Source organism: Grammomys surdaster, unplaced genomic scaffold (genome assembly GCF_004785775.1).
Source record: "Grammomys surdaster isolate TR1022 unplaced genomic scaffold, NIH_TR_1.0 344, whole genome shotgun sequence".
NCBI classification, from domain to species: Eukaryota; Metazoa; Chordata; class Mammalia; order Rodentia; family Muridae; genus Grammomys; species Grammomys surdaster.
Window position 1 is genome coordinate 871684 of NW_021604763.1, and position 25572 is coordinate 897255.

Sequence of the window (25572 nt, forward strand, 5' to 3'; positions counted from 1 at the left end):
CTAAACAAGATGCTGTATTATAGCCTGGAGGTGGCAAAGGGTCCATGGAAAACATATGGGGCAGCCGGCCCTGAAATGCATGACCTTGGAACAGCAGCAGCCCAGGTTGAATTCCATCGCTCATGTCCTTCCACAGCTGGGGTCCATAGCCAGCTCTGCCAAGCACTCATTTACACAGCTGAAATTAACCAGAAGCCAGTGGCAACTCTGGGACATGCCAAGAGGGGGCAGTGTGGTACTACAGTTAAGAGAATGGGCTCTAAGGCCACACACCTGGGTTTGACATGGCTCTGGCACTTAGCTGTGTGACCTTAGGTCTCAGCTCCCTCTCTGTAAATTAAGCAGATACCCCCTTCACAGAGTCGCAAAGGTTAAGTGAAAAGCTGCTTATCTGATAAATGTTCACTAACAGCAGGGCGCATGTTAAATATGATAGAATGACTTAGGTTACTAAATAAAGGAGATAAACTGGCTTTTTCATTCATTCATTCATTCATTCATTCATGCATTCATTCATTCATTCATTCATTCATTCATGCATGCATGCATTCAACAGGTAGTCAGTGAAAGGCTACTACATGACAGGTACTTTGCAGGGGTATAATGTAAAAACAGAACTGGTCTCCGCCTTTATGGAACTTAGACTTCATAAGGCCTTATGGCAATAGGACAATTATCCATACATTTCTCAATTACATCTGTGAGAAGCACAAAGAGAGAAGATCCGTGAGGCAAGCTTAGAAGCCGAGGTGGAGTTAACCCAAACAAGGTAGAAAGTACAGAAGAAAGCATTCCAAAAGAGAATTATGTGCAAAAGCCCTAAAACAAAAAGAAGCAGAACTTGAGGGAACTGAGTGAGACGAGAAGAAGCCAGAGGTGGAAGCAACAGGGCTTGAGGTGAGCTGGGTGGGAAGGCTGCAGGCAGACTTGCTGAGGCCTTGCAGGTTGTCAGAAGGATTTGAGCTGCTTTTTCCTTTCTCTTCAGATAGGATCTCATGCATCCCAGGCTGGCCCTTGACATCTGGCTCCCCCTCCCTCTATCTCCAAGTGCTGAGATTCAGGTGCTTTCTTCCATTCCCTGCTCAGGACTTGCATCTTTACAGGCAGGAGTAGTTGTTGAAGTGTAAGGGATAAGGGACTTCTGTTACTTAGCAACACAGTTTCCTTTGTCTCTGCTTTTGTAGGGAGTTTGGGAAGTTCAGACAGGGTTTTGCTATGTGTCCCAGGTTCACCTTGAACCACTCACTGAGCAGCCTGGGCTGACTCGTGCGTCAGCCTCATGAGTACTGGGGATTACAAGTGTGCACTACCACATCTGGTTTCTGTTGACTGTTTTATTATTTTGTGACAGAAGGTCTCACTGCATGGATTAGGCTGGTCTCAAATTCACAATCCTACTTCAGCCTCCCAAGTGTTGGGATCACAGATGTGTATTACTGTACATCACTGATAATCTCTCTTCATGGGATGAAAGAGATTAGATTTCACATAATTCTTGCTGGGGCCATCCAGGAGAGGGAAGCAAAACATTACTAAGTGGCAGCCCCTTTCTTGGAGTAGAATGTGGCTTTCAGGTTCTCGATGTTAAGGAACATGAACTGTTCAAGGGTCAGGCATAAGGAGGAACCAGGGTGGGCATCCAAGTCTCCTCAGAAATCCAACATAGTTGAGCATATGCTGATTCAACCAAACTTCAGTTGAAAATACTAGGCAGAAACTGTCGGGACTAAACATGTATGGACTTTTTTCTCATTATTCCTTAAGCAGTATAGTATAATAACCATTTATACCCAGCATGGTGGCACATGCCTTTCATCTCATTACTTAGGCAGAAGCAGGAAGATCTCTTTGAGTTTTAGGTTAGCAGGGCTACATAGTAAGATATTGTCTCAAAACCAAACCAAATCAAACCAACCAAACAAGATAACTGTTTACATGGTATGTACATTGCATTAGTCATGGCAAGGAATCTTGGGAGGATTCCAAGTATAAAGTGTGTGTGCACTGTATGCCACTCTAAGATTCTTCCAATTTTTTTTTTTGAGACAGGCTCTGCCTATGTTGTCCAGGCCAGCACTGAACTCATGTACTCAAGCAATCCTCTTGCCTCAGCCTCCAAATTGTGGAGACTCTAGGCACATGCCACCATGCTTGGCTATCAAATAAGTAAGGAGCTTGAATAACCATAGGTTTTGGTGTTCGAAGAGGATGGGAGCACTGGACCCACAGCCATTTCCCCACAGATGTTGAGAAGCCATTGCACTGGGCAATGGACACCAACCTATAATACCTGCTGTTTCCTGCCTCTTACAGCTAGTCCCTGGCCAGCCTGCACCTCACACGCAGGCTTCCTGCTACATCAAAAGCTCTATGCACTGGACATAGAGCCAGAAGACTCAGCTGGGTGCTAGAGGTGACGGACTTACGGAGGCAGGGTTGGGGTCTGGGTGGATTCTAGTCTGTAAGCAGCAGCTCCAACTCTGGGCTTCCTGGCCATTTGGCCCACTGAGAAAATGCTGTGTGCATTTTATTTTTCTGGGGCACATGTACACAGAGCACAAGATCTAGTCTCTCCTCTGAACAGAAGAACCAAACAGAAGTGGTGATCAGGAGAGGCGCAGGAATGCCAAAGTACCAGAGGATGGTAACTGTTCTGCTCCCAAGGGCAGTTTAACTTGGTAGGAGAGAAAAGGACATGCATGCTGGAGTTGCCCTTCCCATGCCTCTCTCAACCTCTCCCGCCAGTAAACAGGAAGCCAGGCTTGGGCATGGGCCAGAACCAGGGCCTGGGCAGGAAGCTGAGGAAACCAGAGTAGAGGACTCTCCTCAGTACAGAACGGGGCTCCTGAGAAATCCCTGGGCAGGGGAGATAAACCGAGCTCCTGTACAGTGCTTTCTCAGAGCCTGAGCTGCTTGCGTACCTCAGCATGGCCTGTGGGTCAGGCATGGCCTGTGGGTCAGGCATGGCCCTAGCAGGATTCATAGAGGTGCTTCAGTGAGAAGAGAACCAAGTCAGGAGAATCCCCTCTGAGAAGTCCAGGTCACCCAGGAAGCAGAATGGAGTCCATGAGGTCTGGAGACCTGTTAGAGCCATCTTGGGTTGATGCAGAGGAAATGACAGCATGGCATAGGATGGTGTGGGGAAAGTAAATGCCAAGGAGAGAGTGCCTGTGACCAGGGGGACTGATGGGGACCAGGAAACTCCTAATGAAATAATGGACCGAGGTAATGACCACCGGGGACTCCTGAGAACATTAGGTAAATGTTGAGGAACCTCTGTAATGGGATGTAATCAGGCTAACTATCCCATCAGTCAGTCTGAACACCACAAAAAGTAGGCCAACTGTGTGTTGAGGATGATGTACTCAATCGCACCTCAGAGGGAAGTGGGGTCATACACAGCACATCTACTAAGCAGTCTTTATGAGCTGGCTCTGACTCTGATCGAACCTGGAAATCTAACTACTGGTTTGCAGAAATGTGGGAGAGAAGAATAGGACTAAAAACAGCACAGGGATGCAACTCACAAAACGCAGAGTGTGGGAAACATAACAAAAGACTCTCAAACAGGTAAAGTGCAAGAAAAGAAGAGGTAGGAGGCACTACAGACTAAAGAAATACCAACGAGGACTCCATAAAAGCCCATGCTGTTCAAGCTTGACAACCTGGTTCTGATGCTTGGAACATAAGTAAAGATGGAAGGACAGAACTGACCCCACAAAGTTATTCTCTGATCTACCCCCCCATGTGTGTTATTCTCTTATCTCTGTGTGTGTGCACACATACACCCACACCAAATAAAATTTTAAAAAGAAAATCAAGTACAATGTATAGACTAATATCAAACAAGCTAAGCAAGACTTTTATTCTAAGGAATGTGATAATATTATGATCTGTTAAACATAACTTTAAAAAGACAAACATAAGATGATGCTAAACACAAAAGAATTATTTAGTGGTGAGGGGCATGGATGAAACATTAATCTTGTGTCAATAATTGTCAAAGTTATTTGATGAGTACCTGAGGGTTCATTTTTCTTCCTAGTATACATATGCTTCAAAGTTACTGTGACAAAATGTTGAAAAGAACTCAAAGCCAGCAGGCTAGGTTGTCTCCTTTTCTAGCATACCGACATAGGGAAGGGCCTTTTAAAATGTTGTCTGACCACTGACCTTTGTAAAGTGAACTAGCAGCAGGACAAGCCCTCCCCTCTATAAACAGTAAGCTCTCCAAGAAGGTCCCAATGTGACAACAGGAATCGCAGCCATGGGCTAGGGGAAGGGACAGGGTCTCTGAAACCCTTCATAGCTCTTCTTGTACCTGCCCTCTCATGGGATCGCCCTTTGAGAAGAGAGCTCTTTTGTCTCTAAGCTGGCCTTACCACAGCCCCATCAAAAAGGTAGAGGCCCTTCTCATTTGATGAAGAGAAGAAGAAACATTGGTTCACCCTCTTCTACAAAAGGTCCCCTAGGAACCATTGATAGGAAAAGGAAATCACCCACTCCATCATCACCAGTCCTGGACCAGAACTAGTGATCTGCAGTTCATCTGCGTGGGCACGATCTTATTCATTTTATAAGTAGCCTGAAAGAGGCCTGGAGGTTGGCCAAAGGTCATCCTGAAGACACAGCTAGGATGCAGCCATTTGACTTCCTGGCTCTATTGCGCATTTCTCCCGCTCCAAGGCCACTGCTCCTCACTAGCTCCTTAGGGTCTCTCTATAATTAGAGATACTCAAACCAGTTCCTCCTGAGGGAGCTTCCTGTGACTGCCTCTGTTGTATCTCAGAACCTCCAATCTGAATGATCCTATCTGAAGTTGATGGAAGGTTGCTAAGCAGCCCAATCTTGTACTCATGTTTCTGATTCTCTCACTCATCTCCCTGCTATCACATAATTCTTCCTCCTTTTCCTCTTCTTCTTCCTCCTCTGCCTCCTCCTCCCTAAACCACTAGCCACATGACCCCTGCTTAGCCTTTCTGAAACTAAGCCAGACCTGGGAGCAGAAAGGCCAGCTTAGAGCAGAGAAGGTTTTCCAGAAGCTAGTATCTTCAGGGGACTGTTCTGGGGGGTCCTCCTCCTTCAGCAGAGGCTCCCCTCATCAACTCTGCAATATGCATGCCAGCAGCTGCTGACTTTCCCACCAAGAGGCAGGCTGCCCTAGACAGAATCCCTGTCACACTCAGCTTCTGTGCTAAGAACTTGAACCTGACATGCTAAAGCTGAGAGGCTGTCCAGGATGGTATTCCTCCCTACCTCCTCCCTCTGAGACCTTGGGTACTTTCCCCATCTCTAGGAGGATGCATGCAAGCCACACAATGCTGGGGGACTCATCAACAGAGTCTGTCTTTGCTTATTAAATATTAAATATCACTATGCTATTAATAGCTTTCCCAGTCAGCCCCACAACAGAGCTGCCAGCATGGTTAAAGGTTTCACCAGCAGTGGGAGTAGGGCTGCACTGGCCCTCCCATGCGCCCATTTCTGAAAACTTACAGGGGGTTGTAAAGGGACAGGATGGAGAAAGGCCAGTTTGGACTCAGTGCGGAGTCCCTGGCTGTCAGAACACCCCAGGGCTCTCATGCTGTGGTTTCTCGCAGGCACCCTCCCTGCAACCCCACCCCACTGCTCTCAGCCATACCACCCTTTCTTGGGTTTCCTCCACTCGTCTCAGCTTATCGCTGTGATTTTGGCTGTGTGCTTGATTTGTTTAGGATCTGTTTCTCCCACTGGCTTGCCATGTTTGCTTTCTTGATTATTCTATTCCCTACTTCTGGTGTAGTGTCTTGCATACAGCAGATGTTCAAAATGTTTCTTTGAATAATGAATGAATTCTTCAATCCATGTATCCCCCTGAAACTCCCACAATTCTTCAATATGTATGTTTCTGCTCCCTGGCTCCCACCTACTCATTCCTCAGAATCCCCCAACTCCTGTCTACGCTTACTCATCCTCAAATGAGCCAGCTGTCTTCTGTAATTCCATTTCATAAGACCAAATTTCTTTTCTGAACTGACAAGTCCTGGGTAAGTAGATGGTTCCTGGCAAGGAGATAGAGGAGAAGCTGAAGGACAAGACTCACAGGACAGCTTACTGAAGTGGACACCCTGATCCAGAATATTATATGCCAAGTTAGATACCAGACTAGATAGAGGTTAGAGCCTTGAGATTGGTCGACAGCTCATAAGAATAGCCAGGGAAGGCTTCTTGGAGAAGCAGAGTTGTCCTGGTTTCAAAGAATGGGAATTCATCAGAGGAGACTAATCTCCAGGTGCCAGTAGGAGAGGGGGGTAAAAGGGTTGGCCAGTCCTGAAAGGAAGCTGGCGTGAATGGTACACATGAACAGCTCTGAGGGATGAAGCTGCTTTAGAGGCCTCAAAGGCCCATGAAGCTCGATGTAGAAAACTGAACTAGGTCTCAGGTTGCAAGGGGATACTGCGGGCCTGAGACCAGGACATTAGTTCTGCCCTGGCTTATGCTAATGCCCAGGTGATAGCCAAGCCAATTCTCTGTCTTCAGACCCTGCATACAGGTATACAAATGATGACAAGAACTCTCCCAACTTGCTTCCCAAGGTGGCCAAGTACTTGGGAAATGTATTTCTTCTCTCTTAAAAAAGGAATCTAGATAGGCCTAAGACTTCACACATTTCACACTTTACACAGAAGTCATACACAGGAGTGAAAGATTGCATGCTTACATCTTGTTGAAAAAAAGGAAGGAAGGCCAGGAACAGATGGCGTCTGAAGGACCAGCCTAGAAATATAGAGATTAGCAAAAGCTCATCACAGACAGCAAGTGCTGCTCATAGTGTGGACCATGACTGCCTCGGTCAGCCACATTTCTGCTCAGCATAATTCCTGGTGCCTATTTTAGAAAGAGCTGGCATTTTCCAAAGAGCAGTGTGTCTCCAGGTGTCTGAGCCTCTGGACAGCTTTAGAGCTGCCACCTCAGGGAGGAGAAGGGTAGGCACCCTTTCATGCTCCCATCCCATGGTTCTTCGTCTACCCTGTGAAGTCATAGGTAGCTTGAGGTCTATCCTGCCATCCTTTCCTAATATCATCCTTTAGGACTCAGAAGCCTTAGCCACGTGCTCTGCTCTCTGAGAATGTCACAGGCTGAACAGCTGCTGTTTTCCCAACCATTCTCACATGACATGACTTCAATTCTTTTTGTCACTCTCTTGAATAATGACAGCAAAGGCAGGATTTCAGACAATGCTGACCAGTGCAGAATGGGATAGAATAGGATCATCACCTCCTCAGATCTGAACGCCATACTTCTATCAATGGAACCCAATACTATATTAGCTTTCCTAGTGGCTAGCTCATATAGGAGGCATATTAAACTTCCCGTCCACTGAGACACTAGGTAGGACCTAATCTCACAGCATCACCTAAATTCCTATTTAAATTGTATCTTGATTAATTGAGGCAACTATCTTTTTGAGAATAACGGTTATATTACAAAGAGTCATGCATGTTGGCACATGCCCATAATCTAACACTTAGGAGGCTGAAGCAGATGAATTATGAGTTTGAGGTCAGCCTCGGCTATAAATGAGTTCCAGGTCATCATGGGCGACAGAGTGAGAACCTGTCCTAAAAAAAAAAAAAGGAAAGCTTTACATCATATACGTATGATGTTCTTGGTTAGTGTGAAGTTGCCATCTCACAGCCCCTGTGGCTACTTACTTGACTGCCGATCAGCCTGGCTTACAATGCAGTTCCAGCCTTGCCTCTTGATTTTACACTGCTAACAAAAGGACTACATATTTCAAACATGCCCCAAGTTCAACATAACAAATGGCAGAGCCACTAAATATGACCATAAAAAACATTGGCAGTCACAGTAATGTGGGCTGCTCAGACCCCTCAGACAGATCTGTGTGGAGAAAAACTTGAAAGTTCTACCCGGCCGGGCAGTGGTGGCTCACGCCTTTAATCCCAGCACTTGGGAGGCAGAGGCAGGCGGATTTCTGAGTGAGGCCAGCCTGGTCTACAGAGTGAGTTCCAGGACAGCCAGGACTACACAGAGAAACCCTGTCTCGAAAAACCAAAAAAAAAAAAAAAAAAAGAAAGAAAGTATCTACCCATTTGCATGGCTAGGACAGCCAGGGGTTGGGGATACTTCACAGAAATCGTAGCAGGAAAACAGGATCCCTTTAGCCTGGGGTAGAGCGAGGAAGATGCTGAGGCTAGCAGGGTCTTGCTTTCATTTTAAGCATGGCCACCCCTCTCCTCCTGAAGAGAGCTCTGCCTCATTTCCTCTCTTATCTGTTCAGCAGAGTGAGGGATCCACTGTCTCACCTAGTCAACTAGTTTCAAAGGACCACTACTTTGTATGTGTCCATTCCCCAAGACCCAGTGCTGAGGAGCTGCTTAGGGAGCCTGGGATAGGAATGGTCAGTTTCCAGCTCTTAAGTAGCTATGTCACAAGACTGCAGCCCTCAGTGAGATGGGGCCTCCCTTTCCTGTGTTGTCTGCTCAGGATAATGATGACGATTAAGGGAAGCCAGGATGTGAGGACAGAGCCCCAAAGGACCATTCCTCTCACTGAAGACTGAGGCAGACACGGAAAGCCAGTCATGCTAGCTTTCTCATAGTACCAGGATTCTTTCTCAGATTCCACCTTAACACAATGCCCCAGATAGCTGCTACAGTTCAATGGGCATTGGTACTTATTTTTATGTGCATTGACGTTTTGCCTGCATGTATATCTGTGTGAGGATGTCAATTCTTGGAGTTACGATAGTTGTGAGCTGCCATGTGTTTGCTGGGAATTGAACCCAGGTCCTCTGGAAGAACAGTCAGTGCTCTTAACTACTGAGACATTTCTCCAGCCCCAAGGGTCAACCCTTATTTATCACCCACTTTGTGTCACTTACACCCAAAAGGGTGTGAAGTAGTTATGCAGGGACATCCTTTGGGCTCTCACAAATAGCTGGGGGCATTTAATGAGGCTTCAGATGAGGTTCTGGCACATCTCCTACACCGGGAATCTATTTCTTGCTTTGAAACCTAATGGCATTCTTCCTGACAAGGTATTTGGACTATAGTCTTTATTTTCCAAATATAAAAGTCAAAGCATAGCCCACAGGCCAAAAGAGAAACAGATCTACAGCACAGGCAGCTGAACCAGAACTAAAAGAAAATTTTAAAATGGCTAAAGCACACAGAATATGAATTATATCTCAATAAATTTATAAAAACGAACAAAGCAAACACAATAAAAGTAATTGCTTGTCTTAAATCATGAGAAAAACAAGCACGTGTATGTGTTTCTCTCCTGAAGATTGTGAAGAACTTGGGGTTGTCAGCAGCCCCTGAATCAAGTCAGTAAATTCCCACTAGGCCGAACAGTGGGTAAGATGGTACGGACTCTGAAAGAGGCTGGAGAGATGGATCAGTGGTTAAAAGCACTGGTTCTTGTAGAGGACCTGGGTTGGGTCTCAGAGTACAGATCGTGGCCCACAACCACTTGTAACTTCTGTTCCAGGGCATTTGATGCCCTCTTCTGATCCCTGCAGACTGCAGGCACATACATGGTACATAAGCTAGACACTTATATACATAAAATAAGATAAACAGATCTTTTAAAAAAACAGAGAAGAATATACATCTAGCGTGGATCAGAACACAGACTCTTCCAGGCCATAGGCTAGAGTATTCCATAAAACATGCTGGCTCTATAAGATGTCAGTAGGGTAACATTAAAAAACAATGTTCTGGGATGGATGCAGTAGTGTTCTCCTTTAGTCCCAACATTTGAGAGCAGAGGTAGGCAAATCGTTATTTTTTTTTTTCAGGCCAAGGCTACATAGTGTGATCTTGTTTTAAACAAAACAAAACAAAAACCAATTCTATTGGAAAGCTTGGGAAAAACTGAGCTTAACACTGAGTTTAACAACAGTTGAAGATGCTGCTTTACTGCAGAACTTGTTGGAGCCTCTAAATGCTAGTGAATTCTGCAGCAGGGTAAGTAGGCAGTGTCTTCCCAAGGAACTGGGGAGGAAGCCCTTTTCATCATAAGCATCCCAAAGGATCAATATTCTTAACAACACACCATAGGAGATGCAGCTCTAAGTCAATTTTGGCTGATGACTCACTAATTCTTTTATAGGAATACAATTAATATGAGAACCATAAATAACTTACAGCCTGACTATAATTAACTAAAATCAACCACATAGTGAGATATACGGACTCTTACCTCATTGCTTCTGTTATTCAGTTTTTGGGTTTTTTCACAGAGTGTCAGTATGTAGCCCATGCTGGCCTGCAGTTAGCTGTGTGTATCAAGCTGGACTCAAACTCAAGAGCCTCCTGTCTCAGCCTCCCTCGAGTTGGGATTACATGTGTATATCCCTTAGCAATTCAGGACATCTTTTAAATGAAAACTCTGAGGATTCATTTATTTTTTAAAATTTTATCTATCTATCTATCTATCTATCTATCTATCTATCTATCTATTCATGTATTTACTTGTGTGTGTGTGTGTGTATGTGTCTGTGTCTCTCTGTGTGTGTGTGTATGAGAGAGAGAGAGAGAGAGAGAGAGAGAGAGAGAGAGAGAGAGAGAGAGCGCACTGTGTGTAAAGATACCCACAGTGGCTAGAAGAGGGTATTGGACACCCTGGATCTGGAGTTCTAGGCAGTTTTGAGCTACCTGATGTGAGTGCTGGCTACTGAACTTGGGTTCTCTTGAAGAACAACCAGTTCTCTTAACCAGTGAGCCAGCTCACCAACCCTGTGGGTATTTGTTTGTGTGGTCTATGCACATGTGCATGCCTGTGTGTATACACATTTGTGTGTATACACATTTGTGTGAGCATATCTGGGACCAGAGAGCAATGCTGGGCTCTTCTCTTATCACTTCCACTTGATTTTTCGAGACAGGCTCTTTCACTGAACCTGGAGTTCACAGACTGCTGGGCTGGCTCCAGTCTCTGTCTCCCCTGTGCTGAGAACACAGATCCATTGGACCATTCTTCTTAGGAAACAATGACACCAGACTTAGCCACACCTCTGCTTCCTTCAACTAGAACCTCGAGTAACCCCACGTTAACCTGATCCTCCCAATTCCCACCTCTCTTGGGGTTCCAGTTTTCTCAGTCAGCTGAAAGGCACAGTACAGCTAAACCCAAGAAGTGGTTTGCATGTTCCCTTTCCAGGCACAAGGTTTGTCTTAGGCTTGTATTGCTGAGATAAAGCACCATGACCAAAAAGCAACTTAGAGAAAAAAGGCTTATTTCAGGTTAAAATTCTCAGGTCACTCTGTGTCTCTCTCTCTCTCTCTCTGTGTGTGTGTGTGTGTGTGTGTGTGTGTCTGTGACTGTGTATATTTGTGTGAATGGATGTGGATGCTTGTGGAAGCCAGAACATGTAGGATGCCCTGGAACTGGAGTGACAGGTGGTTGTGAACTGCATAACATGGGGGATGAGAAGCAAATTTGGGTTCTATGATGAGCTTGCAAACACACTTAAGCACAGAGCTCTCTCCAGCCCACCTTTCTTTGTTTGAGACAGAATCTCATGGAGTCCAGGCTGGCCTCAAAGTCACTATGTAGCCAAGGGTAACCTTGGACTTTGGATCCTCCTGCTTCCCTTTGCCAGGGCTAGAATCACACATGAGTGTTTCTACACTCACTCTGTGCAGTGGCAAAGATGGAATGGAAGATTCCTGTTCAAGCTCTCTGTTGACTGAGGTACATCCCTAGCTCCCCTCTTGCTCTTGCCTGGAAGGGAGTGGGGCCCAGAAGCTAATCAAGTTCAAGTAAAGAGGTCTCTACTTTCAATTCCTGTTCACTCTGGGCTACCAGCAATTAAAGGCAGTGGGTTGCTTGAGGTCTGTGAATGACTCCACCTGAACATCAGCTACCATGGGATCACTGGCCTGCAGAGCCACACCTGGGACATCTCAAAAGCCAAGCTACCAGTAAGAGAAGTCTGTTTCTTTGGCATCCCTTGCCTGCAGTGAAGTAGCACCAGGTTTCAACTCCAACTCCAGCCTGCAGGGCATGTGAAGTACTCTCGGAAGAGGAAGGTGTATTGTCCTTTTCTGGTTGTGGCTCTTGCAGATAATGCTGTAGCATGCACACATCCACTGTAGAATAAACCAGTGAAAGGGCCTGGGAATCCAACCATAGATGATGAGAAGTCAGGCCAGAAACCTACACAAGCCATAGAATTGCAGATCACAGGCCATAGGATTGCAGGTGACACTGGAATCCCAGCACTTGAAAGGTGGAGGGGGGAAGAACCAAAGTCCAAAGTTGCCTTTGCTTACACTGTGACTTACAACCTTGCCTACAGACAGAAGCAGAGGCGGGAGGATCAGGAGTTCAAGATCACCTTTAACTACTTAATTGCGTTTGAGGCCAGCCTGGTTTACACGAGACTCTGACTAGAAAAGAATTAAAAAAGAAAAAACCCATTCTGCTTTCTTGTTGTCACAAATTCTCTTCTACTCAGTGAGTCAGGCTACAAGGGAAAAAATTCAGAGAAGCACATATCTCAGCGATCCTTTGAGGCTGAGGGGGTCACTGTCATCCTAATGCTTGGTTTTTCAGAACTTCTGAGTTCCCCCAAAATCTGAGAAGTTGTGCCAAGTGTACAGCTTCACATCTCCTGAGATGGCTGGTGACAGTCTCTTCCTCTGTCCAAATCCATATCAGAAACCTTGGGGTCATCGTCATCTGATTTCCTAGCTCTCCACAACACCTCTGAAGAGGCCTTACTCGTGTCTGCCACCCCACTTTCCTCGTGTCTGTCTCCTTCTCCTCTCCACATCTGCTTTAGCTCAGGCCTCGTCATCTCTCAGACATCTCTCTTCTGCCTTCTCAGCCTCCACTCTCACCTTCTCCAACATTATTCACCACTAGAGTGGAAACCTGAGCTCAAATGTGTTTCCCATAATTACAGCCTCTAACTCATCCCAAATGTCCTCTTGTTTCTTCCTCACACCCACTGCCTGGGATTCGTGCCTTTTCTGCAGCATGTCAGACTGGTGCTCCCGATCCTCTTCTCAGAGCTGGTGAGCAGTGTTGACTCAGACAGGCAAGCCCTCCCTTTCCACTGGACCAGAGCCTATCTTTGCAGGCACTGGGCCCTTCTTGGATCTCCTGTGGTACTCATTATCCCATGGTGCCTCAGTCAACCCTGCTCTGGGCATACTTCTACAGTGAGAGTCTGTTATTGATCCCAACACACCATCTAGGTTCTTTCTTGGTGTTTTTTTTGTTTTTTTTGTTTTTGTTTTTTGTTTTTTGTTTTTTTTAGAAGGAGCTGTGTAGGTAAAGTCTAAGGCCCTGGCAAACCCAACTCTAGTTTTCCAAGGAGGAAGATATAGAGATGACTTCTCCCCAGGATTCACCCTTAAACTGAAGAACCATCTGATCTCAAGGAACAACTTAAAGCCACTTAGACTGGAGCATACATATATTGTCTTCCAGAGTCCTGACTTGCTATCTTTGTAATGCTCTCTTCTTCTTTCTGGAGCTCCTGTGGCCCAGTCATTGAGTTAACACCCTGGCAGCCCCCAGCCCTTACAGCCAACAGACAACAGAAGTCTTAAATTCCTCATCCAGCTCCAGTCAGAGGTCAGGATGACAGCCTTCCTTCAGTCTCTCAGGATCACCATGCATTGCTGTTCATTCTGACATATATCCATGCCAATATTTTAGGAAGTTATGACATATATCTTCCTGTCACTTGAACTTCCATTCAAGTTCATCCTCTGGAGATCTACAAGCAGAGCCCTTACTTGTCTCTGTATCCTTACAGTACCAGGAATGGAGCAGACATGTACTAACTCATGAACTAAGCAAATGAGTAAATGGGTAATCTGGTTTCAGTGAGACTAGACTAGCATTCTCTCAAGCATGCAGGGACCACGTCTGTTGCCATATGCCATTCTGTAAGTGTCTTATGCCTCTGTCTGAATAGGAGGCAGGGTTTGCTTGAGGAAATTAAGTACTCAGAAGCTCTATTTGTTTTTCTTGCAACAAATCTCTTCAGAGACGTAGACGGTATGGCTACACCAACCAGTTGAACAGACAACAGGCCACAGGGCCTGTGCCTGCCACTCATACCAACAACAGCCCAAATATTACTCAATTGCTCAGCAGAGCCTGGGCATCAAGGAGTTTCCCTGGACCCGTAAGGTATGTGGCATAGGTAGCACACAAAATTGGCCATTCCAATGTTTCTGGAAGACAGAGCAGGAGCAGAACCCAGGGAATAGGTCACAAGAGGAGTTGTTCTTTCTTTCCTAAGGAGACAAGAAGAGACCCTGGGGAGCTCAGAGATAGGCTGGGACCTGGTTCAGCTGCTGAGATACAGCCAGGCCAATTAAATAATTGCCATGATGGGGAAAGAAGAGAAGCCACTTCTTTCAGACAAACTCCTACCCCAGACAAGAGGCTCTAGGCAGCAGTGGTAATAGCAGCAGCAACAATAGGGCAGGGATTTCTTCCTCTGCCTCCCACTAGCTGAGAGCTAATGGTTAAATTAGCACCTTGGAAACACCCAGATCTACTGGCTGCACCTTCTCTCTCAGCGGCTGCCACTCCCCTAAGCCTCCTTTTCAAGACAAGTTTCTCTTTCAAGTAAAAATAAAGAAAAAGATGCTTCTCCTACAGCTCATCTTTCCAAGAGAGGAATAGCCTCTGCATTCTCTTACTACCATGGGTGAGGAGGGTTATTTGATGATGGGGCCCAAGACACAGGTCTCTGTCCACACACCCAGGTCCTGAAAGGAGTAATGGGGCCAATACAGGAGCTGCCTTATTTTTTCTTGGGGTCTAAGGAGGCTGACTCTATTCTGTTCTCAGCTTCCTTACTCATAGAGTGAGCAAGAGAAATAAACTTTTACTGAGCTGTGTGCTCCATCAGGGCAGGGCCCCATCTGAACTTATGTTGCTAACCACTGTGTCATGATATCTTGTGTAGTGTCTGGAAAGAATAGATGTTCAGTGTTTGGTAAATCAATGTTCTGAGTCAGTATATCGGGCTTCATAATATTCTTTGGAAGGGAGTATGAGGAACTATTGTTTAAACGCTGAATGAATAGTTCATCTCAGTTCAAGGAGGAGAGAGACTTCCTACAGGTCTCCATAAATAATAGCAAAAAGTGGAAGAGATCACAGGTGAATCTGAGCCTGGGATCCTAGTTTTGACGGCCTTTCCCCAAACACCCCTACAGAGCTATTCTGCCTTCTACCTCTGTAGTGTGCATCTTGATTCCTTATGACCCGAATGAATGTCCTTGGGGAAATGCTACACAAGATTCTGCTGTTCTCAACAGAATAAAGGGCACTTAAGGAGTCTGGGGTTGGGGGCTGGGGTATCTCTAGGCGCCAATATAGGAACAGAGTCAAAACCAGGGTACTGTCTTTGACCCCCAAGTGTGAGACTATATTGTTATTTCTTTAAGATTCCTTTGGCCTCTGCACAGCATTCTCTTGCAGACTGCTCTAGCCTTTAAGAAAGGGCGTGGGCAGCTACAGATACTCTAATAAGCACCTTCTCACCACAGACTTCTCTACTTCAGAGCCACACAAACCAAAACAGCTTTCTACCCATGATTAAGAAAGAATACCAGGAAATAACAGATTCACCAAAAACAACTGTGCAATCCTAATGGCTTTATTCTTTCTTCTCTTTCCTTGGACAACTATTATCTTGGGGATCTCAGATAAGAAACAAGAGCTACCTCCTCTCCTGGACTTACTAGAATCTCCACCCCTTTCTTCCACCCATCCACACACGAGCAGCTTAGAACTGGAAGGGCGTCCTCGTTTGAAAACAAGATTAGCTGAATAAGGAACCTACTAAACAAAGTTCTAACTCAGCCCAAGTCCTCCTTTACATTCACAGAACAAACTTTTCCCTGGAGATTTTTCTGGTTCCCGAAGAATTCAGTAGTGGCATCAAGGTAGGAAAAAGCCCTGTAGCATCTCTCAGTTTAATATTGTACATGTCTACAAAGCCCATCTGCTTCAGCTTCACAAAGCGTAGAAGACACCTATCTCTAGCAATGTCAACTGATTATCCAGCAAACCACTTGGCACGGAGATTGCCATACTTCCCACCTTTCCACTGTGGTCCACCTTGGCTATTGTAATAGGCAAGTTCCTATCTATGAAACCACAAAGCATACCTGTCAATTTAGGAGCTGACTAACACAGAGGGAAGAGACTTAGGGAGCCCTCAAGCTTCAGGAGTTGGAGAGCACAGGTCAGCTCCAGCAGAGAGGAAGGCATCCATTACCTATTGGTTCCTGGCCTATCGCGCCTCGTTTTAGCTCTTACTAGCACAGGCCCCAAGGTGGGATAAGCGAATGAACATGGCCTCTACATTCTTTCCTTCTTCCTTCTCTAGACCAGCTGGCTAGGCCTCTGACTTTCCTACCCATATGCTAATAGCAGCGACAGGTAGCCTCAGGGCAATGACCAGCAGGCACCTTCTTCTTTAGGCCATGCCTCCATAAACTGGCATCACCCTCCCCCTTCCATCCCCTTGGCGCCGGCATCGATGACATCATTCCTGCCTGACTCCAGGACCACGGACCGGAGGCAGGATCCCCGCCCAGCAAAGACTCCAAGCACGTAGGCCGAAGATGACAGGGGCTCTTCCGAATTCCGAACCGGTCGGCACAGCCCACTCCAGAAGAGCTCCACCTTTTATCCTGGAGACACCTTCTCATGGACACCCTTGATTCTACATCTCGCCACCGCACACTCTTCCCCTTCCCGATTTCGATGCCCTCAGATCGAAATGGGGCTCCTCTCTCGAGAGGAAGGGAATTCCCAGGTCCTGCACGGAACCTCTGCCCCCATCAATGCCAGGTTCCTGCTCAGCTTTGCTATCTTTATCTAAAGGACCCGCGGGCAGGCCTCTCCTTTTCTAAAGGCCTATTTCCTTTCCTCCTTTAGACTGATCTGCTGGCCTCCTCCCTCGCCCTGAGCATCACAGGCCTCGGGAGCTAAACGCCTTTCTCATCCGACCCCTGGGCCTGCTGCCAAAGATGCTCTGTGACATCCTCCTAAATTGGCCTCCACTAGCGGTGTGCACTATAGTCCTTGGTCCTATCCGACGGCGTTCTGCATCTGCTGACCGTGCCCTCCGCCCTTCCAGGTCCTTCGCTCGCACTGCTGGTAATCTCCCACGGTTTTCTCGCTCTGCAAATCTCCCTCCCCCAGCAAAGCGTTTTCAGGACTCCCTCTACCTTATCAGATGGCGCCCCCTCGCACAATCCCCACGGCCTACTTCCTTCCCTCCCCTCCAGCGGCGCCCCTCCCGGTCCTGGCCTGCCCGCCGCCCGTCCCCTCACCAGCGGCTGCATCTCCGAGTGCGCGGTGGGCACCTGGAACCGGTCGATCTCCTCCATCATGGTGCCGGCGAGCGAGCGGGCCAGGGGCCGGGCGCGGCCAGGGACGCCGATGGGACCGCGCGGGGCGGCGGCCCCAGAAGCCCGGCAGATGATGCAGACTAGGCCGCCCTGGACCAGTCGGGCGGATAGGCTGATGGAAGGATGGACAGGCGGCGAGAGGCTCGCGGGATGACTGAGACCGGTGTAGCTCCGTGGGGTTGCCTAGAGCTACCGCGGCAGTAGCCCCGCGGAGCCGCAGGTCTTGCCTCGCCTCCTCCTCCGCCGCCGCCTCCTGTCAGCAGCTCAGCCACTGCGGTGACTCTGCAACTCCACTTCCGGGTCCGGGACACCGCCCGGATTCTGCATTATTCATGAGAAGGCGGTGTCCGGGTGCCCCAGCCTTTCCCACTTGCGGGAGCTCCTTGCACGGCGGGCGGACTTATCTTTCGCTGTGGAGGCGGGGCTTAGCGGAGCTAGAGGCTCTCTGCGCGCCCAAGCTCCGCCTCCTCCCCGTGCCCGGAGGGGGGCGCTCGGTGCGCCTGCGCGCTCGGTGCCTGTCGGTTGCTGGGTAACCGCGTCAGGGAGGAGCTGATGCTGTTCTACAAGGGCGCGAGGACCCACAACCGTCAACTGTCCCTGAAGAACCCTGGTGACTGGGAATTGAAGTGGAAGAGAGTCTGCACTTCCTGTGTGTGGTCAAGAAGGAGAAACTTCTCCCTAGCAGAGGAGGCGTTTTGTAGGTTTTTCAGGGTTTGAGGTGCTTTCTATTTTTGCAGCAATGCCCTCGAAACAGATTCGTAAGCAGGTAATGTCTGACTGTGGCCTGCTGTCTTCTGATGACCTCTGACCTTAACCGCCAATTATTTCCTGTTGACCTCCAACCTCTCTCTTGTTACTCCTGGCTTGTGTTCCCACTGACCTGATTCTCCTGTTCTCTCTCACAAATCCTGTCCTCCTGTCCCAAATTTTCCTGAACTCACTGTCACTTTACTTTTACCCGAATCTGTATTTTCTTACTATTTCCATGTCTTCACAGACCCATCTTGTCTAGTTTACCCTCTTAACCCCCAACACTCCATTGAGTGAGTCCCTTCCTCGTTGCCCTCTCATTCTTATCCCAATGGATTTTTGTGTTCAGCACTGCTGCATGGTCAGTGCTGAGCTAAGTGTGGCCAAGAGGCCAAGAGGCTAAGTGAGAACTCAGAGAGGGGACACGAGAACTGCACAGGAGACACAGACTAGAACAGGTTATGTGCAGGAGTTTAGAGCAAGAAGTCAAACAGAGAGGAAGAAGAGAAAGACTTTTTTTCTAACCATGTTCCCTGCCCTCAAACACAAATTTCCTCCTTATAAGACTCTCATTCACTTAGCCATGTGAAGGTTATGTCTCTGTCACCTGGCAAGATGTCACCTCTTCTCACGGGAGACTTGAATTACTCCCAGCATCACCATTGCATGATAAGCTAGTCTCAGGTTCTCAAGGAGCATTCTGGGATATAAAAGAATTTCTCTGTCCTGCAGAAATTGCTTTTCCATCTTCTAGCAGAGCTTCTACTTTTTTTCTACACTTAAGCCTAGGTATATTGAGGTTTGGAGAGTAAATCTGTGTGCATGATATTTAAGGTGTCACATATTTTGGTAGAGATTCTTGTATATCAGCCTTGTGCCCTCTGCTTCTTTTACATGAGTCATCTACAGCTGAAGAACCAATCAGTCTGAGAGCACTGCAGTCATTGAGAGGCTGTGTCTCCTCGTATTGGTCATGCCCTGGTTTTATGTCGAGGTGGAATTGTGATTTGAAACTTTTGTTCTGTGCTTAAGGCAGCTGACCCTTAATTTATAGGCAGTTTGTTTTAACTTGACATTACCAAGGTCAAGCTTGTTATATATAATAAAACAGATTCTTTTGTATGCTTCAGGTTTGATAGAGTTGTTTTACAGACACAGTCAAAACATGGAATATGTCCTCAATTACAGGAAATTCTCTGTGCCTTAGTCCAGTTGAGTTCTCCCTGTCTCCTACCCCATAAGCACTGGTCTGCTTTCTCTTACCACAGATGATTTTTTTTTTCTATCAGTTTGTAGTTTGAACAGAATGAGTTTCTCCAGTCTCCTTAGGGGAAACATCAGTGACTAGTTACATTGAAAGCAGAAAGAGGTGACAACAGAGAGGGGGGAGAGAAAACAAATGGGCCCTGTACACCTCAGCACTGTCTGCTGGGGGGGGGGGGAACGGGTATTTTAATACAGTATAAATACTAGTGTGTAGTAAGGAAAGGCTACATTGTGCATATCATGGTCTTGTCTCACTGAAATCCAACTTAGATCAATACTAAGCTCTAAAGTATGAGACAAGTGGGACACGCTTGAGACATTGTCTCTGTCTCCCAGTATAACAGAGAGGAGAAGGATGAAGGCCTTATTTATTCCTGGGGCTAAAGGAGAAAAAGGCATGCAGGTGGGGGCAGTAAAGAGGTCTCAGAGGGGAGGACAGTAGGATTTGGGAGCTCATCCTGGTAAGGAAAGGTCAGGATTGGGACAGTTAGAGGACAGAGAGAAGCTTGTCACACCACTGAACAGGTCTTTCAGTGATTTGAAGGTCTCTCTCCTCTGTGTGTGTGTGTGTGTCAGAGAGAGAGAGACAGAGACAGAGAGAGAGACGGGGGGAACGGGAGGGGGAGAGGGAGGGGGAGAGGGAGAGGGAGGGGGAGAGGGAGAGGGAGGGGGAGAGGGAAGGGGAGAGGGAGAGGGAGGGGGAGGTGCTGCTGAGACCAGAGGCATCAGATACTCCTAGAACTAGAATTATAGATGGTTGTTAGCCACCCAAAGTGGACTCTAGGAATCAAACTCAGGTCTTCTGTAAGAGTGGTGCATGCTCTTAATGGCTAAATCACCTCCCCAGCCATGCTTTGTAATATTTTCTCGTGCCCTCAAAGTCTTTAAAGGTCTAACTGGGTTCATAGGGCACAGACATCCCTGAATGGGCTGTCAACACTACCCAGTCCAATTTAGACCTTACCATTAACTTTATGAAAGCTCTCCCACCAGCACACTGACCTGCTCTCTCCCACTAGAGTGATAGCCACAGTATCTCTCTGCTCTAGGCCCTAGAAGTGCTCCTGCTCTGTGGCCTTTCCTGTCTACCTCCATCTGCTTCACCTTACCCTGCCCTAAATTTCCTTTTTCTTTGTTGTGTATCTGTTGAGTTTCAGTATGGCATTCGTATTCCCTATAAAGAACTAGGCCCACTTTCCGGAGGCAGAACAGGATGACATGTTTACCACTGCATAAACTTAGTTGTAGCAAGGATCAAATCTAGAGTCTTGTTCATTTTTGATCTCTGTAACTTGGGTAAAACCTTGCATATATTTAATTCTGAAAAGGAATTGGTTGAGTATTAATCTGAATGGATGAGCTCATCTTTGGGAATTTTCATCGGAGTGTGTTTGATGGGTAGGAAGAAGGAATACGCCTGGGACGGGAGTCATGGCAAGGGGCTTAGTAGGGCCTGCCAAAAAGGAGAGGTGTGTATAAACCTGTGCTTCTGGGTTTCTCTGTGTGGCTCCTCTTGCAGCAGGGCTATGAATGGTTTGGACTTGAACTATGTACATCTGTGGCTTAGGAGACTAAGAAGTTACCAAATCCTCATGAGGTAGCCACTCCATCTTATGCAGCAACTACAGATGGACTGTCTACTCTGTGCCAGGTGCTGTCCTAGGTATTGGTGACACAGAAAGAAATGACACAATTTACATCCCTGCTCTTGTGGATCTATCTTCTACACGGAGGTAAATTGTCAATAAATAAGTAAGTAGGTAAAATACATGATATATTAGGTGATAGTAAGTGCCAAGAAGAAAGACAAACTAGGGTGATGTAGTCTGACATTTAGGGGGCCAGAAGATTATAATTTAAATTAGGAACTCAGAGCCTCACAGAGGTGAGAACAGAGCAAAAGCTTTCAGAAAATGCAGGAAGTTGTAGAGGGTGGGGGGAGGGGAAAGAGAGAGCCTTAGGAAGGATGGCATAGCAAGTGTAAGCTCCTGAGGCTGCAGCCCACTCCTTGTGTTCTGCTAAGGAAGGGAGACAGTTAGTAGGAAATAAGGTCAGGGAGGTGCCTCTGGCCTGTCTTGCCTTTACTCCCCCCCTCCAGAGTTAATCAAATAACTCACACCATATTAAATCGGTCATGATGGCACTCCATGAATCATAATTTGTAATTAAAATGCATGAATGCCAGGCACCATAAACCATGACCAGCTCCAAACATCACTGGAAAATGCTCCAATAACAAAGTGCCCTTCCTAAAAATGGTGAGCATGCCAACTCACTGTGTGTGTTATGTGCAGGGGCTTTGCAGCGTTGCCAAACATTGCCTGGCAGCCAGACTTCTTAGTAGAAAACCAAATTAGAGTCTTCTGTGAACTCCAGTTAAGAGCTAATTTTAGTTTATGACTAACAAATTTTAGTGCCCCTTTATAACTCAGTTGGTTATCGTTAAAAGGGAGGGGAAAAAAAGGTCTGGGATTTTGCACCGTTTGCTTATAAAAGCCCAAGAAGAGGGACTTACAGTTGGACAACTCTGTAGTCTTACAAGAAACCCTCCTGGGACAACACTCTCATAGTGATCTAGATGAGAGGTGACCAGGCAGGGGAAGGGCAAGAAGAGTGCATTAGGTAACTAGGAGTCCTCTTCCCAGGCTTTTCACTCCACTCCTTGTAAATCTCTCTCAATTAAGCCACTCCCACTCCCAAGCCCAATCTTAAAAACCTACTCTAATCCGAGATGGTGCAAAAGCCTTGTAAACTGTTCCTCTCCCACCTGCCCACGCTCTTTCAAATTCATTCTTTACACTGCATCAAAACAAACAAACAAAAAACTGAAAAAACATCCCCCCCCCAAACACTAGCACACAGCCAAACCTTGCTTTAAAAAAAACAAAAATTTGGGCCAATGAGATGTGGGAAAGGAGTGTGCCATCAAGCTGAAGACTCAGTCTACTACGAGAACCCACATGGTAGGAGGAAAAAACCCAGTTCCCAGAGGTTGTCCTCTGACCTCCATGTGCGCACACACACACACACACATGCTTGCACGCACACACACTCAAGAGCACCTACACAAGTACATGAATAAATAAATAAATGTAATTTGAAACTAAAAACCAAATCTTTTCAAGCTGCCAATCTAATGAGGCTGTCCCCATTCAAAAGTCTTTAGTAGCTCCCACTGCTTTTTAAAGTCTTCAAGTCTTCATTCACACAGGTAATCCTCAGAGCTGAGTCCCCACATTCTGTTCTGCTGTCTCCTGCCCTGCTGTTGAAGAAGACGGAGCTAAAGCTCACCTTCATTCATTTACATGTATTACTGTGCTCTATGCCCCTTTCTGCCACAGCACGCATCACGCACGTTTTGTAATTATTCACTTGCTTGTGTATTATGAATGAATGACCGAGTGTTGAATAAATGAGGTAATACAGTTGGGGGAAGTACCATACCATGACTTCCTCACAGTGATTCTGGGTCAAACAGGAAAACCTTCTGAGAAAAACACCAATGTTTAAGGTACGAACAGACACATACAAATCCAAAATGGAGAATAAGAAATAATCAAAGAAGTGAGATGATGGTGAGGCAGGGTAAAAGTTCGTCAGCTGCTGTCAGCCATGTGGCCTGGTGCTACAGTCAGTGGAGAGAGCACTGTGACATGGCCTTCAGATGCAGTGATTAGGAATTCATTAAGGACTTTGCAGAGAACAACTTCAGAGGTAAAAGCGAGACTGTGAACTAGAAGGCAGTGAAGACCATATGGGCAAGGATATATATTTTTTTAAAAGATGAAAGTAAAACTTGAATATATTAAGCCCTGTGGCAAAAGATGCGGACGGAGAGAAGTTGAAGATAAAGGAGAGAAAAATTGAATTATGACTTGATGCAAGTCTCTGAGAAGGTGGGACAGGATCAGCACAGACAGAAGGAGGGATGCTTTGAAACAAGGGAGAAAAAAGGATACATGCCAACGATGATAATTTTGAGGTTTCGTGGCAGGAAGTTGAGAGGGTTTTCTCTTCTCTTCCCCTAATAGTGTTACGGAATTCCTTCTGGAAGTGATAACTAGAAAACAAATTTTGCCAATGGCTGTTCCATTTTGTTATGATTACAGTCATGCTATTTTCAGAGTTATGGTCTGAGGTTTGTCATGCGCAATTATCAGATTACAAAACAGCTGTGAGTGTTTGAGGCCAGAACTCAGTCCCATCCCCCCGCCCCCCATTCGCTGTGGGGCCTAACACATTGTTAGTATTTGGGACATGCCAGGTACTTGAATAATAATGGCATAGGGCTCTTGGGCTTATCATCGGGCTTTGCAGCCTGCAAGCCGGTGATGAAGAGTAATGTTGGTTCCTTGGTTCCAGCTGTGAGCAAGCCACATGAAACTGTTTCTGCCGGTTAGGAATGCGGATGGCGCACTCCATCTTCCCAGTCCTGAGCACTGACAGGGTGGTGTGGGAGAAGCAAAGAATGTAGCTGTTGATCAAACTTTAGTTCCACTCCTTTGAGTTGTCACCATGCTTTGGATTTGCTGGGGTTTAATGTCCTTCGTTTATCTTGCCTCCCTGCTTTATGAGCCCTTGGGAATAGGAGCCAGCTCAGCTTTGTCCCTTTAGCTGCCATCCAAGGCCCTGCATCCTGGACACTGGGTGAGTGGTTAGTGGCTGAGTGCATCAGGACATGGGGAGCCAGCAGGCGATGGAAAGGCAGGCACGGCAATACTTTGAACACCAACTTCTTTCAGCTTACAGAAGTTGTTCATGCTACCTTTCTCCTCAGGAGAGCATTCTGTCCTGAGCACCAGAAGGAACCCTGACCCAGGTGTTTAGCTTAGGCTCCTCCTCCTCTTTTTTTTTTTTTTGTTTGTTTGTTTTTCAAGACAGGGTTTCTCTTTGTAACCCTGGCTGTCCTGGAACTCACTCTGTAGACCAGGCTGGCCTCACTCAGAAATCCGCCTGCCTCTGCCTCCCAAGTGCTGGGATTAAAGGCGTGGCCACCACTGCCCGGCTAGGCTCCTCCTCTTATTACTCACCCTATATCCATTTTCTTACATACTTGTTCTTCCCGTGTATGTATCATGTATTCAGATCCAGCCCTGGAATATAAATAGACCAAGTAACCCGTGGGTCCTTGAATGGACAGACACTTATGTCTATGCTTCTTGCCTTCATAATAGTGATTTTATCCCCTCTCCCTAGAGTGCCCAAGCCATTTCTTTTACCATTATAGGCCTAGTAAATTCTTAGGAATGTATACAGGTGTCTTTTTTTTCTTCCAATAGGTTTACAGCCATATTAAACCCACTGTCAACTGAAAATATTGTAAGCCACATGCATTTACTACACATCACTTACCAAGCATCACAGTTTAGCAACACAGTCCATTGTAGAGTATGAGCTATTCACCCGTAAGGTCACTTAGCTGACAGGGAGCTTTGTCTCACTGTTGCTGCCTAGCATTTCAAGAAAGTACACCGTGTAGCACTGGCATGGGAAGGGAACAAAATTCCAAGTATTGTCTGTACGGAATGCATATCACTTTCATCACCACAGGTTGCAAAGACATAAGTCAGAGCATCATAAGTCAGAGGCTGACTATATTGTAGGTAAGTTTGTTGAGTTGTAAAGAATAGAGTCTCCCCCAAGTTGGCTCAAAAAGGCAGGCAGCAGAGTATACAAAGTGTCTATGTGGAGGGCTGTGGATGGTATCATAAGCATATAGTTAGCCCAGCCTGGAGTTGGAAAACCCTACATTCTGCAGCAGATGTGGCTTTGTCCTTCTCTCAGAGCCTCTCTACTTCTTTTAGCAGCTGCTGCTTTTCCCAATCAGACATCAGATGTTACCGAAGGGAACTTGCATTGTTTCCATGGTCTCTGCTCCCTCATAACTTAGTGTTTCTAGTTCATGATGCCTGCTCTGGCTTTCTCTGTCACATGCCATCAGTCCCTCTGTCTAACACCAGTTCTCTCTGCGGCGCTGATTCAGACTCTTAGAGAAGGGGTCTGAGTGACCTTGGCTTTGTGACTTTAGTCTGTAGAGTCTGTTGTCAGACTCTGTTGGGAGCCCAAGCTGAGAGCAGGCAATTTCCTCTAGAAAAAGTTAATCATTTTTTTTTTATTGGTTCCTTCAATGTAAAATATAATTTGG

General features: G+C 46.5%; 2 protein-coding genes across 5 annotated transcripts in view; one reads left to right on the forward strand and one right to left on the reverse strand.

Annotated features, from left to right (window-relative positions):
- The window catches only part of Fam219a (family with sequence similarity 219 member A), a 51360-nt gene extending 33966 nt beyond the window's left edge, over positions 1-17394 (reverse strand). For 2 of the 4 annotated variants that reach the window (XM_028779136.1, XM_028779137.1), the window contains exon 1: positions 17334-17394. In XM_028779136.1, coding sequence (XP_028634969.1) covers positions 17334-17393 — 60 coding nt within the window. In that variant the 5' untranslated portion in view covers position 17394. The remainder of the gene's footprint in view (positions 1-17333) is intronic. The other 2 variants (XM_028779135.1, XM_028779134.1) reach the window with 1 other exon arrangement.
- Positions 17395-17951: 557 nt separating this feature from the next.
- Dnai1 (dynein axonemal intermediate chain 1) overlaps positions 17952-25572 on the forward strand; it is a 66828-nt gene continuing 59207 nt past the window's right edge. Inside the window, exon 1 of the mRNA XM_028779107.1 lies at positions 17952-18177. Coding sequence (XP_028634940.1) covers positions 18151-18177 — 27 coding nt within the window. The 5' untranslated portion in view covers positions 17952-18150. The remainder of the gene's footprint in view (positions 18178-25572) is intronic.